This window comes from Parasteatoda tepidariorum, chromosome 9 (genome assembly GCF_043381705.1).
Source record: "Parasteatoda tepidariorum isolate YZ-2023 chromosome 9, CAS_Ptep_4.0, whole genome shotgun sequence".
In the NCBI taxonomy this organism is placed as follows: domain Eukaryota; kingdom Metazoa; phylum Arthropoda; class Arachnida; order Araneae; family Theridiidae; genus Parasteatoda; species Parasteatoda tepidariorum.
The window spans coordinates 90254295-90269434 of NC_092212.1; the positions used below are offsets into that span (position 1 = coordinate 90254295).

The window sequence follows — 15140 nt, forward strand, 5'->3', positions numbered from 1 at the left end:
CAGATGTTTTTTTCAAGGTCAAGTGCCCAGTATACCCTACACAGATGTTTTTTTCAAGGTCAAGTGCCCGGAATGCATTTAACCTGTACTTCGAACACGGATGTTTCTTCTAATCTATCCTCAGAAGATATTAAAATATCGTATAAATATAATAATAGTAACGAATCGGCTGTGACAAATATTTCGGAAATTCTCCAAAGTAACTGTGCATTCACCGGTGAAAGCTAACATTCTCTTCGGTAACAACTTGATTTCGACGATTTTTCGTTCATGGTAACATTTTGAAAATAGTTTGTAAAAAGAAAGTAAGTTGCAGTTAACTACATTTTATTTTATAACCGTCATTGAACAGCCGAATCGATTTTTGGGTTTACTAATGTTCAACTGCGTAACCTTGTGATTTTGAATCTAATCCAGAAGACAAGGGAAGAAGGAGAAATTTGCCTTCGTGGAGGAAGTTTTGATGGAGCTAACCCGTATTTGAGTTACATGGAGAGAGGTAAGCCTTACTGCAAGGGGACGCATGATACCACTCAGGTAGGTTGACCGGTGATATTTTTTTTGATTTCGGTCAGTAATGTATGCATTTCAAAATGCTTCGGAACATCATGTGTTTTATTGAGCTATAAATGTATTTTAAGAAAATTAGTTTTCCACATATTAGTTTGCGGCGACTGAACTTAACTTAATCGTAACTGCGACAGTTACGATCAGTAACTGCATTCACCAGAAGAATCCTAACCGCCATTGTAGAATGACGCACTGCTCTTGTTTTCCCTTTTTATACTTAATAATTAAATGTAAACTCAATCTATTCATCTCCTGAACACAACCAACCTCCACAAGTTTTTAAAAGTTGAGGGGAAATTTTATGACTTTGGCTTCATTTGTTGCCTAACTATGCAATCAAACATTTTGTTTGCCTGCCTAGTAGGGCATATTGATTGAGTAAAAATGCGTTAAGAAATTCTTTGGATTAAGTTTAAGCGAAAACTGTTGCAACAGTCAAAGGTTGAGAAAAAATAAGATATATTTTGGGAAACAGAATAAACTAGTTATTGGCACTTATTTATTGGTAGATATTAATTAAATTAAGAAAGTTTAACAAATTAGAGTCCCTTTGCCGTTAGGCTAACCGTTAGAGGTTTTCATGCTTTTCCCCTCCATGTAACGCAAGTGTGGGTTAATTCCAACAAAAAGTCCCCCACGAAGGCAAAATTTCTCCCAGTACTTGATCCAGGAGTTCCCTTGTCTTCTGGATTGGGTTTAAAATTACAAGGCAACGGAGTCGAACATTAATAGTCGTAAACCCCAAAATTGTGCCGACTGTTCAACGACGGTTAAAAAATATGAAATATGCAAAAATCGGAACCTCATATACAAAAGTTTGAAACCGAATTTAGTAAAAATTTAAAGAAATTAAAACAATAAATTATTTTGTGCTTTTCTTCCTATTCAAAACTTTACTCACTTGTTCCCTTGTGCTCAATGTCAAGGTTATTAAAGCCTTTTCAAAAAGGTGGAGAAAAAGATAAAGGAACCTGGAAGTTGTCAATGTATAATTCTGGTCCCCTAAATTAGTTGCTTAACTGTTCGGATCAAATTTCAAAATCAATTAGGTTTGAACTTGTAATGTTTAATAACTATTATCAAATTTTGTCAAACAGAATGTGCAGTTATTTTGAAGACAAATTGCTTCGAATATGTTGGGGTTGTCAACATTGGTTCCGTAGACTTATTGGCATTAACTGTGATTCCCTTTAAAATAAAAATTATATTTGAGCTGAAAACAGTTTTCCTTTAAAACTTTTTAATTCATGTTGTTATCATTTAAAACTTAAGTCAATGTCGATTTAAATTCATGACACTGTATGTGTTACTGTGAATGACAGAAATGGGTTGTTGTTGACTACCACAAATAAGTTGCTTTGCTAAATGTCTGAAATTTATTCTAGGTCTAGTTCAGTGCCTTTGCTTTTCGTCCTGTATGCTTCACATCAATGTTTTTTAAGGTATATTATAAATATGTCTTATTATATTTGTTATATAATTGAATATTATATAATAAATATGTCTTTTTGGTCCCACAGTGGACTGATCGTAAAGACAGGGTTCCCAGTAGAACACCGAAGTCAAGCAACGCTGACTGCGGTCAGTAAGCGGATGGGTGTCCCCCTTGACCAGCTTGCGTAGAAACAGAGAGTGCTCGGTATCGGTCCTCGTTAAGCTGTTCTACCATAAAGTGCTAGACTTCGCACGCAGGTCATCGGGCTACTAAAGCAGAGGAGTCATCCCCTCTGCAGAGGATCAAAATTGCGATGGCATGTCTTCGGATCATCCTCAGGGATTTTTCCCACACAAAAACCAATTGTGCAGCTCTTGTGTGACGTAAGTAAAGTACCCACCTAACAATGTCTTTTTAAGCTTCAGTTTCACTGCCCGGTATATATTTAACCGGTACTCCGATGTTTCTCCTCTTTTATCCACAAAAGATATTGAAATATCGAATAAATGTAATAAGATCAATGAATAAATTTATTTCAAATTGAATATAACAAATATTTCGTACATCCACCAAAGCGACTGTTGACATTCACCAGTGAAAGTTGACATTCTCTTCATTTCGGTCGCTCACGGTAAAATATGCATTTCAAAATTTTTTGCTGATTCGGAAGATCATTGGAAATTTTTTTTCCCCTTTCAAATTTTTTGAAGTTGAACTGATCACTCAGTGAAACATTTATGAGATACATTTTTGTTTCATTTGTTGCCTAACTATATAGGCAAACATTTTGTTTATCTGTTTAGTTAGGCATATTTATTGAGTAAAAACGTGTTAAGAAATTCTGTGGGTTACAATAGTTTAAGCGACATTTAAAACTATTTCAACTGCCTAAGGTTGAAAAAAATATATTTTTGTAAACAGAATAAATGAGTTATTGGTACTAATTTTATTGGTACTCATTAAATTGACTAACAAATTTCATTTCTTAATTTTTTTTATAACAAATTCAAAAATGAACTATGTTGACTAAAACAAAAATGCTTTAAATTTAAAGATAAAATACTTAACTCATTAAAGAATGTTTAATATTTCTTATGAATTTACTAAATTAAGTTGCGAAGCGGAAGTAAAAACGCTTTATTAACATTTCCAAAAAATAGAAATCCAATTCTTTCAAGGGACCCCTAATTCATGTGGCCCCCAAACTCTCAGTCCGACCCTGGGATCATGAACAGGGCTGCGTATACTGGTTTATAATTTAACATCCTTATGTTAGAGTAACAAAAATTTCCATCAGATTTTTTTCAAAAATAAAATTTAACTCCTTTTTGTTATAGCAACCACGTTAGCTGTGGTGGCTCAGAAGATAGAACGTTCTCCTTCCAATGAGGTGAATCTGGTTCGAATCCCAGTGATGGCTGGTCGGTACGAATTCCTCACCCGGCTCGCTCCGACCACAGTGGTAAGTTAAAATATCCTCAGTGGTAGGCGGATCATGGATCAGAATTCCCTTGCTGTCTGGCTAACCATGTGAGGTTTTGTGGTTTTCTTCTCCATGCAATACTAATGCTGTTAGATCCATCAGAAGGTTTTCCAGAGAGGCAAATTTCTCCCAATACTTGATCCAGTAGTCGAAGATTAGGAGTCGTGAACACAAAATTGTGTAGTCCTTAACGACGATAAAAGACGGTTATAAAAAAAAATAACCACCTGTTTTAATTTTCCATCAAACATTAACCATTGGTAGGGAATCATTAGCCTAACAAATATTGTTATCAATAAGTTAGGGCCAAAACATCCTGTATCCAACTTGTAATAAACTTATTAATTGTAACAACTGAGAGTTTTGATTTGAAGCAACATTTGAAATTATTCTGCGGTATGTTAATAAGAAAATCCTGATCCTGCTAGAATTTTTTCTCAGTCAACCTTTAGAAAAAGTTACGATCTTAACAACAAATTTTAGCGAATATTTTATCTGAAAAAAAGAGATCATAATAGAGATATTGACAACTGGAAATTTACTTAAAAAGAAAGGCTACACAAACCTATATGTCAGCTTGTCTTTATGTGCCTACCTTTAATAACAAATCGAATGCATGCATTGGGAGGAAAAGAAAAATTAAGAAACAAGAATTATGCTTAATGGTTTTTGACTTATACTTAATGTTCAGTGCACATCTTAAGAAAATGATCAAACAAGCCTTATAAAAAAAATGAAAAACTTAAGTCACCTCCTCAATGTTTCTTACCTGTGGTCTTCCTGTGCCAGTAATCTTTTGCCTACATCAGTTTCGTGAATTAACAGTGTTGTAAAGTTATTCATACATCTTTAATTTTGCTTTTGAAATGTTTATTATAACATTGCTTATTGTTTCTTTGCAATTTTTGTAAATAAAAGTTGGGTCTTTTTATTTTTCAGGTAGGGAAGAGTTATGACGTTAATTGAACGGAATTATGAGTGCTGTATATTTTTTGGTAAGAAATTTATTTTATTGTTTCAAAAAATAATATTTCTCCGTGCTTTGACCAGTGGTCGAAAATAGCGCACTAGAAGTAGTGAAACTACTGTGGTCGCAAGTTTTTTTCATAATTTGTGGTGTAGTGTGCTATTTTTTTTTTTAAAAAAAAAGTAGTGCAATGAGTAGTAGAACTGGGTGATGTTAAGATTTTGGCATCGTGATGTATCTCCACGCTAACATCGCGATGTTTCGGTACATTAATCTTTTATATTTTTTACAGCGTAAACTTACAATTAGTAAGTTGCATTGTTTTTTTTAAATAAAGTTGCATTTTTTATAATTGTTTATCAATATTTAAAGACGTGGAGGATATCTGCAAAACAATACACGGCTGGATTGGATGTTAAAAAAAAATCAACAACACTTCTATTCTCAGTTACATCCGGATTCATCATGGTAGCAAAACGATAAGTCACGATGTAAAAAAAATCGGAGTGAGATAATAATCATCGCCGCGGATATCGCTGCACACTTCCGGAGGAAAATGCTCTTCGCACGAGCTAGCAGACATCGATGTCAACGACACATCGGGAAATATCGTACACATCTATGAGAATCACAATTTCCGGTGCTTCGTAAAATTGGAAATTTAAATATCGGATTTGCAACATAGAATGCATTTTATGATATGTATAATTTTGTTTAATTACAACATTCTTTAAGGGGTACTTTGAAAAAATATTCTAAAAATATATTTAAATTTAAGAATAATTTTTATATTTAACAAAGAGTTATTGATAAGCTTTTAATCCCAAGATAAAATTTCTGATGGTTTTCTATTGATGAACCAATATAATCTTGATGATAACCATCAATAATTCCATCCATAATTATTATATTTTTTGATGGTAACCAGCATAAGTAACCATCACCCCAATGTAGGAATTCGGACTAATTTATGATGGTCCAAAATAAAAACAAAATACCAAAATGTTTTGATATTATATTCCTGAGAACCATCAGGAATTCCCATTAAACCATGCATAGTTTGATCCATCATGAATCATCAAAGATTATTATGGATTGTAGGTTCATGAGAGTCAAACCTCTCTTGATGGTTAACCATCACAGTATTAAAGTAGCATTTTTCCTCATGAAATAAGGGAAATTTATTTGTATATCAAAAACCATGAACGCATGATGGAAAATGTTGGATGATGATGACCATCAATTGATGTTGGACCATCATGAATCGCATTGAAACCAACAAAAACCATCAAAATGTTTTGATGGGATCATCAAGAATTTTGACTTGGGTCGTGATTTTTTCTGTCTTTCAGCTTTTTGACCTGATATTCCCGAATTTTTCGTACGTTCAGAAGACCATCGTTTTCTACTCAAGTAAACAAGGATTTTAAAATAATCTATTCAAATCGCAGCATAGGAAAAATATAGATTTTCAACCCAACATCTTTTTACTTTAATTAATAATAAAAATTTTGATGCACATTCTAACTTTAATGGTGATGAATTTAAGTTCATGTACTCATTTATTATTTTCACCAAATCCAGCTACAAATCGTGTAGGTTGAATTTCGTAGTTTCACAACTATCGTTTCTTATGATTTTAAAAATGATTGGTTACTATCAATATAGTAATTATGAGCCGTAATGGGGGCTCAGGGGATAGAGCCTTCCAATTACGTGAACTGGGTTTGAATCCCAGCAAGGCCTGGTCGATACGAATTCCAGTTTGGACCGACCACAGTGCTGGCATAAAATATTCTATTCTCAGTGTTAGACGGATCATGGGTTAGAGTCCGCTAGCAGTCGCAACAATCATGGGAGGATTTCGTGGTTCTCCTCCTCATGTAATACAATTGCGGGTTATTTCCAAGAAAATTCCTCCTCGAAGGCAAATTTCACTCAATACTTAAATCAGGAGTTTTCTTGTCTTCTGGATTCGATTCAAAATGACAAGGCTACGGAGTTGAACATTAGTAGTCGTAAACCCAAAAATTGGGTCAGCGTTCAACGATGGTTATAAAATAAACTAAAATACAGTTATCATACCATGGAATTTTGAAATGGTAAATTGGGGGATCATTCAGCAATTTAATTTTTTTTCTTCTTTTAATTCCTTTTTTGCTTCTTTAACATTGTTGAAATCCTACTTTAATATTATTTGACTGAGACATTCTTGAACTATAGTTAAAATCTTAAGCAAATTTGATTGCTATTACGAAGGAAAAATTGACTAACTGATGCTGTTTATTGTTTTTATGCAACATTACTTTGAGAATTTTCTATAAATTGATTTTAATCTATTTGGAATTGTTAAGTTAGCTATTAATTAAATTGTGCTGAAAACTTTAAAGACTTTATGTTCGAAATAAAATAATTATGAAATGAAAAATAGTATATTATAAGGATATTATGGTATATTGTAGTATATTATAAGGACCACAATTTCTCGATTGCGGGGTACCCCCTCCCCAGATTTTACGAGCAAAAAATCCAAATACGTAAGAAAAATCCATGTTTATTTCGAGAAAGTACGTTTTTGTGTTTGATTTCGTTACTTAATTAATAGTTAGTACTAGTCAAATAGCGAAGTTGAAGTCCTGGAAAACTAATGAGATTGATACTTAGTTCGTGAAGTGAAGTTATAAGGGTGTGCAGGCCATATTTTATGGATCCTTGTGCTTGTAAGTTTATTGATTGTTTCCTGTCATTTTCCTTGTGTTGTGTTTTCATTGCTTTTAGCATCTTTAATTTTCACTTTTTCTAATTTTAATTTTTTCTATGTTTTCTTGAGACCTTCAATTTGTTTGATGTTACACCTGTCTCTCTAATCCAATGTAATTTTAGCTTTGTAGGATATCTTTCTGCTCATAAGGGCAACAAATAGACCTGACAAAATGGGATCTGTTTTGCTGATTGCAACTTCAGCTGTAAGTAAAGTTTAATCTATTTAGCAATCTTTTTTATATCTTGTAATTGATTTCAAACACACTACTTCCTACAGGTTTTTCCTTCGTTAACAGGCAATTTCAAGTTGTTTAAGCAAAGAGTTATAAATTATATAATATGCGATTTCATATGCGTAGTGCGATAGATTAAGGTACTTATGTACGGTGAGCAAAATTTAAAAAAAACTGGCCACCCTGAATTACTTTTAGTCCAATGATCTGATGTTCAAGTTTTCGAAATCAAATCTTAGTAGTTAAAGGGGGGAACCCAAAATATGTTAATAATTAAGTGCGGACGATATTTAAAGTTACGAAGTCAAACGCAAATACGTACTTTCTCTGAAAAAGCATAGCTTCCCCCCCCCCGAGGAATTCGAATTTCTGACCGCCCAAATCTATAAGGAACAATTTTGGTAAAGAAATATAATTTTATTTTATAAACTCCGTAGCCTTTTAATTTTGAACCCAATCCAGAAGACAAGGGAGTTTCTGGATCAAGTATTGGAAAAGATATACCATCGTGGAGGATTTTTTGAGGAAACTAACCCACATTTGCACTGTTAGCATGAGGACAAGGGCACCCGTGATCCGTCAACCACAGAGGATATTTTACGTCAGCACTGTGATCAGCCATCTCTGGGATTCGAACCCGGTTCACCTCATTTGAAGGTGGGAAATATGGTCCCAATAGTTTGATCACGAACGCGGTATTAAATTTAGACCCCATAATGTTAATTTTACTTTTTACGCATTTCGTCCATTGTTTGCCATATATCGAGAACTTTGAATTGAAAATTGAAAAAATTTTGCACAAAATTATAAATTTCGCTTATCTAAAGATAATTCTTTGCTAAAAATATATTTTTGTAAATAATTAATTTTTTTTATTTTATTTAAATAGTTGAAATAATTTCGATTTTTAAGGTATACAGTTTCTACATACATTTTAAACAATGTAATTTTACAAAGTAAAATATGACATTTAAGTGAAATCGGTCAACTAGTCTTTGAGAAACTGAATTTTAATACAGTTAGTATTTTTAAAATTCGCTTTCTCAGTAACAATTCTACCAATTCAATTTTTGTATTTTGATATGTGAAATTGCATTTTCTATAATGATGTAAAAAATGTCTATTTTACAATTTAAAATGTTTTGAATATTAAAAAACAAAACAGAAAAATTATACTAAAATTTATGCATTTTTTTTGCATCTTTGGACAAAATAATTTTATTATCGTGTGCATTTTTTTTTCAATTAACTTAAAAAATTTTGTAGACACTGCGAAATATGCATAAAATAAATTAATAAGGGCTTCAAACTGTGGACCGCTCTCTTGGTCAAACTATCGGGACAATGTTTTTCCAGATTGCGGCTAATCCCTATATTTTGGGAGTTAGACATCCGATTCCGTTGTTTATTCAGAAAAATTACGTTTTTTGTCTCTTGTCTGATTTCCGAATTTAAAATTACGTCTACACTGATAAGTTCCCCCACGAACCATTAAAATTGAGTAAGTTAAAATCCGATGATTAGATCAAAAGATATTAAGAGTGGCACTCTTTTTCTTTGGTCACTGTACCTACGCTTTATTTTTTCAATTCTCCTGAATTAAAATAAAGCACTTTTTGACAGTTTTTTTCAAAAGTGAATAATTTCGCTCTTTTTATATTTCGTGAAAAGACAAATGAAAATTTCACACACAAAATTCAGGACAAGCTGAATTCTAACTTTTTCTCACAAAAGTAAGCGAATTCTAATAAGACAAAAAGTTCAAACAACTTATGACTAATTTATGATCTGGAATTCAACCTCCTTTTCCCTGTCAACTGGTTGAATCATTCGGACTGGGAGAGAGCATTTGCCTTCCAGTGTGGTAGCCCGGGTTCGAATCCCTTTCGACAATACGAATTCCGCATCCGGCTTGCACCGACCTCATCGCTGACGGGAAATATCCACAGTGGTAGACGGATCATGGGTTGGTTCCCTTGTTTTAAACTATACGTGGGAGGTTTTCGTGGTTTTCCTCTTCATTTAACTCAAATGCTGGTTAGCTTCATCAGAAAGTTCTCCACGAAGACAAATTTCTCCCAATACTTGATCCAGGAGTTCCCATGTCTTCTGGATTTAGTTCAAAACTACAGGGTTACGGAGTTGAACGTTAATAGTCGTAAACCCAAAAATTGGGTCGGCTCAACGACGGTTACAAAATATATAAATATCAAAAACCGGGGCCTCACATACAAAAGTTTGAAACCAAATTTAGAAATAAATTATTTCGTAGTTCTTTCTCCTTTTTTTCCTATTCAAAACTTTCCTCACTTGTTCCTTTTTGGTGATTGCCAAGGTTATTAACGCAAAAGGAGGAGAAGAAGATAATGAATCACTGTGTTTCTTGGAATTCTGGTCCCCCCTAGATTGATTGCTTAACTAATCAGATCAAATTCCAAAACTGTTTAGGTCGAACTTGNGATTTAGTTCAAAACTACAGGGCTACGGAGTTGAATGTTAATAGTCGCAAACCCAAAAATTGGGTCGGCTGTTTAACGACGGTTGCAAAATATATAAATATCAAAAACCGGGGCCTCACGTACAAAAGTTTGAAACCAAGTTTAGTAAATATCCGTAGAAATTAAAACAATATATTATTTCGTAGTTCTTTCTCCTTTTTCAAAACTTTCCTCACTTGTTCCTTTTTGGTGATTGACAAGGTTATTAACGCAAAAGGAGGAGAAGAAGATAATGAAATTGGGGAGTTGTCACTGTGTTTCTTGGAATTCTGGTCCCCCTAGATTGATTGCTTAACTAATCAGATCAAATTCCAAAACTGTTTAGGTCGAACTTGTAATCAAGGGTCTGTCCAGACATTTTGTGAAAGGTCCGGTTTTGTAAAATTGTGAAAAAATGACTCGTCATTTGTGAACATAAAATAAACGTTAAGTCACATTCCTTCAACTAGAGTCCTGCTTTTGTGAATTTATGCAAATAGGGTCCTACTATTGCAAAAAACTCTTTCAAGGAGTTTTCAAATTGTAAATCGATACAAGATTATGCTCAACACAGTAAAATTATAATCAAAAGAAATTACATTTTAAAAAATAAACAGCAATTGCTGCTACTGAATTAGAGATGTAACATAAAAATATTTGGTGTTTAGCCTATACTGCTGAACACAGAATATTCATTTCGGACGAATAAAGGAAGAAGCTTGTGCCGAAGACAAAACTTAGTTCGTTTACATCTGTCTTTCTTTTTTCATCCCCCTAGGGCTTATTCGATTTACAAAACAATAATGAAGATAAACAAATTTGTGAGGGGTCCAATTAAAAGATCAATTATTTTGTGAAGGGTCCGTTTTTATGAGAAGATAGTTTGTGAAGGGTTCGTTAACGAACCCAAATTTCTTCTAAATGGTAATGTTTTATTGATATTATTTTCACACAAAGTGCGCAGTTATTTTGAAGATAAAATGCATGGAATACAGTGGGGGATCCACAGATTTCCTGGACTTATTGGTATTAATTATGACACCTGTACAGCAAAAAATTATAATTTAGTTGAAAATAGTTTTTAAGCTGTTTTCCTTTAAGACTTTTGACAATGTCGATTTAAACTCATAACAATGTTGCTGTGAATGACCGAAATTAGTGGTCGTTGATTTCCACTGGTTGACAATTACATAGTCTATCATATGGTGCGTAGCGTTTTTAAAAAGTTCTTAAAGGTGCTTAGTTTTGATTTTCGTTTTTCAAAAGCCCTTAAAGGTGCTTTTTCATGTAATGTTTTTTAAAGTGCTTAATTTTTCTTTTTCTAAAATGAGATTTTTTCCTTTACCGTGTCGATTTTCGCTGCTTTATTATGCAAAAACTTACTTTGTTCTATTCAATGTTTTCATAATTCCTCCCACCACAATTCATTTCGACTTATCATCGACCCTCAACACATGATAGCACCCCAATCATGTTATTTGTTTGATGAAATACTTGGGAGTCCACATCTACTGGGCTGAGTTCCGTGAGATTATTCCACTCTCATGTGCTGCATTTTGCAACATATTCTGAATTTCAGACTTCATTTTCCACTCTCTGAAATTGAACCAAAAAAACTTTTTATCGTGACTAATATGATCAAGAAAAGAATTCTTTGTCAGAAACTAGTTCTTTTATCATGATCATGTAAAGTCTTTGAAAATTATTTTCCATTTTGTTAATGTATATAGTGCTTAAAAGTATTTTATTACTGCTTAAAAAATACTTAAGAGGGGCTTATTTTTTGTTGAGATATTTCGGTACGCACCCTGTTTAATTAAATGCCACTACCCGGTATACATTTGTCCGGCAAACCCTACTTTCAATGTTTTTTTTTAAATCTTCATCAGTGTCACGATACATTTACCCGATATGCCCTACACTGATGTTTTTTTAAGATTCAGTGTCACTCACCGGTACTCAGATCCTCAGATGATATTAAAATATCGAATAAATATAATAATATCAACGAATAAATTCATATAAAATTAGATGTAACAAATATTTCGGACATTCACCGGTAAAAGTTGATATTCTCTTCATTTTGACGGTAATAACTTGATTTCGATGATTTTTCATTCATGGTAACATTTCGAAAATAGTTTGTAAAAAAAGTAGTTGAAGTTAACTACATTTTATTTCATACCCATCGTTGAACAGCTGACGCGATTTTTGAATTTACTATTACTAATGTTCAACTGCGTAACCTTGTAATTTTTTAATCCAATCCAGAAGACAAGGGAACTTCTGTATCAAGTATTGGGAGAAATTTGCCTTCGTGGAGGACTTTTTGATGGAACTAACTTGCATTTGCATTACATGGAGAGGAAGACCACGAGAACCTTCCACGGTTTGCCTTACAGCAAGGGGACTCTAACCCATGATTCGTCTACCAGTGAGGTAGGTTGACATTCACCATTGGAAGTTGACATTTTCTTCATTTCGATCACTAACAGTAATTTATGCATTTCAACATTTTTTGCTGATTCGGAAGATCATTTGTTTTATTGACCTATAAATTTGTTAAAAAAATTTCTTTCACGCATCAGTTTTTAAAAGTTGAAATGCATCACTCAGTCGAAAATTTATGAACTACATTTCTGTTTTATTTGTTGCTTAATTATACAGGCAAACATTTTGTTATCCCGTATAGTTGATTGAGTAAAAGTGCTTTAAAAATATTCTTTGGGTTAAGTTTAAGCGACATTTGAAACTGTTTCAACAGTCTGTCAAAAATATTTCTTAAACAGAAGAAACTAGTTATTAGTACTAATTTTATTGGTAATCATTAAATTAAGTACCAACAAATTTAATTTTTAAAATTTTTTTACAATAAATTCTAAAATGAACTATGTTAACTAATAAGCAAGTGCTTTAAATTTAAATATAAAATATTTGGCTCATTAAAGAATGTTTAATATTTCTTATAATTTTGTAAATATATTTACTAAGCGGAAGTAAAAACGCTTTATTAACATTTTCAAAAAATAGAATTCCAATTCTTTCAAAGGTCCCCTAATTCCTGTGCCCCTCTGGGCCCCAAAATCTCATACCGACCCTGGGATCATGAACAGGGCTGCGTGATGGTTTATAATATAACATCCTTATGTTAGAGTAACAGAAATTTTCATCAGATTTGGTCAAAAATAAATTTCAACTCATTTTTGTTATAACAACCACGTTAGTTTTGATGGCTCAGAAGATAGAGCGCTTGCCTTCCGATGAGGTGAATCAGGTTCGAATCCCAGAGATGGCTGGTCAATACAAATTCCGCATCCAGCTTGCACCGACCACAGTGAGGACATAAAATATCCTTAGTTGTAGGCGGACAATCCCCTTGTCGTCTGGCTCACCTTGGGAGGTTTTCGAGGTTTTCCTCTTTGTGAAACTCAAATGCAGGATAGTCCCATCAAAAAGTCCTCCACAAAGACAAATTTCTCCCAATACCTAATCCAGGATTTCTCTTGTCTTCTGGATTGGGTCTAAAATTACAAGGCTATTGAGTTGAACATTAGTAGTAGTCATAAACCCAAAATTAGGTCGACTGTTCAACGACAATTATAAATGAAATTATAAAAAATGGTTTATAAAATCTTCTTTAGATTAAGATTTATACATATTTTTTAATTTCTCTAAATTTATGTGCTTATATTATTTCCAATTTTGAATTCCTCTTTTCCATTTACATGATTATGAATGATGTATCAAAACATTACTCGTAGCCTAAGAAGGTTGCTAGTAAAATATCCGTTATTTTATTTCTCCAATGTTGAGAGATATGTTAATAATTTTAAATACATATTTTGTCATTATAAAATTGTTGTTGCCATTCAATGGAGTAACAATGTAAATTTTGTATCCAGATAAGTATAACAATTAATAAGTGTAAAATTTATGTTGGTATTTCATAATCATAATTGAAAGCATAATCCAAACCAATTGGATTAAAAAGATGTAGCCTGGCTTTTTTCTAAAAAAAATCTTTTTCCTTCATCTTTATAATTTTTTTTATTACTTATGTATTTTTACCCTTGAGGGAACCAAATTAAAAAAATATGAAAATATCCCGTGGCTTTTTTTTGATTTCAAGTTTAATTGATTCTGTGAATCACTATTAATTTAAATGGCGATGAATAAATTTTCACATATCATTGCATTATCACATTGTATTATTTACATATCATTGCAAAAGACAAAATATCTACATGAAGTATTAATGTCAACTAGTTAAGGTTAAGTAATGATAATTCTAAATGCTTGAAATAAAATAAATCATCTCCAATTCCATGTTTTGATAATTTTTATAAGTAGTTTAATAAAGTAATTTATTGAATAAGTTGAGATAAAACCTTGGAAAAATTTTTCCTCAATATTTTTTTTAAAGATACATTAAACATTGCTATAATTAAAAGAACTACAGGGAATGAAGCAATTTTTTGAATTTTAGACTTTATTTTTCTTTTTTTAAAATTTTTTTTCTGTATTCATTATTGTATTTTTTTCAATCATATTTTTTTATATTAGCAGAAAAATTTCAACAAAAATATTGATAACTCATGGAAGATATTTTCATTTAATATTATTTTACTTAAAACTCTATGAAATATTAAAATAAGTAATGAAAGTATTTTATTCTTTATTTATTGATAAATAATTTATATGCATGTGTTACTATTTTATATATATATGTATTAATATACCTCATTTATAATTTTATACTTTTAAACAACTTGTCTAAATATTTCGCATTTAATTCAAATTAATTCAATGGATGAAAAAGAAACAAAAATGCTTATATCAAGCTAAGATTGTTACATTTTACATGCGTAATGCTGACGTAATCTTGAATTTTCATTAAGTGGTGTTGTAAAGTAATATGTAAGCATATTTAAAATCTTAAGTTACTATTTTTTTAAATCACAATAACTCAACAACGATGCATATTTTTGAATTGTTAATCAAAAATATCATTTAATAGCTAAGACGTTACTATAAACTTTCTTGAAAGGTTCAGTAACTTTTAATTTGGGACTTAAGGTGTCATTTTGCTCTTTGTTTTTCATAAACTGAAATATAAAAGAAATATTTAAAAAAAATCATTGTTTCTAGAAAGCACAGGTTTTGAAAATGAAGAATCTGATTTTAACTATTTGTTAATGAGATTACTGCTATC

General features: G+C 32.0%; 1 protein-coding gene across 1 annotated transcript in view; it reads left to right on the forward strand.

Moving 5' to 3' along the window:
- The window catches only part of LOC107439990 (uncharacterized), a 235103-nt gene that overhangs the window by 212657 nt on the left and 7306 nt on the right, over positions 1-15140 (forward strand). Inside the window, exons 3-7 of the mRNA XM_071185902.1 lie at positions 1956-2012; positions 2091-2388; positions 4428-4483; positions 7347-7421; positions 12200-12367. Coding sequence (XP_071042003.1) covers positions 4463-4483; positions 7347-7421; positions 12200-12367 — 264 coding nt within the window. The 5' untranslated portion in view covers positions 1956-2012; positions 2091-2388; positions 4428-4462. The remainder of the gene's footprint in view (positions 1-1955; positions 2013-2090; positions 2389-4427; positions 4484-7346; positions 7422-12199; positions 12368-15140) is intronic.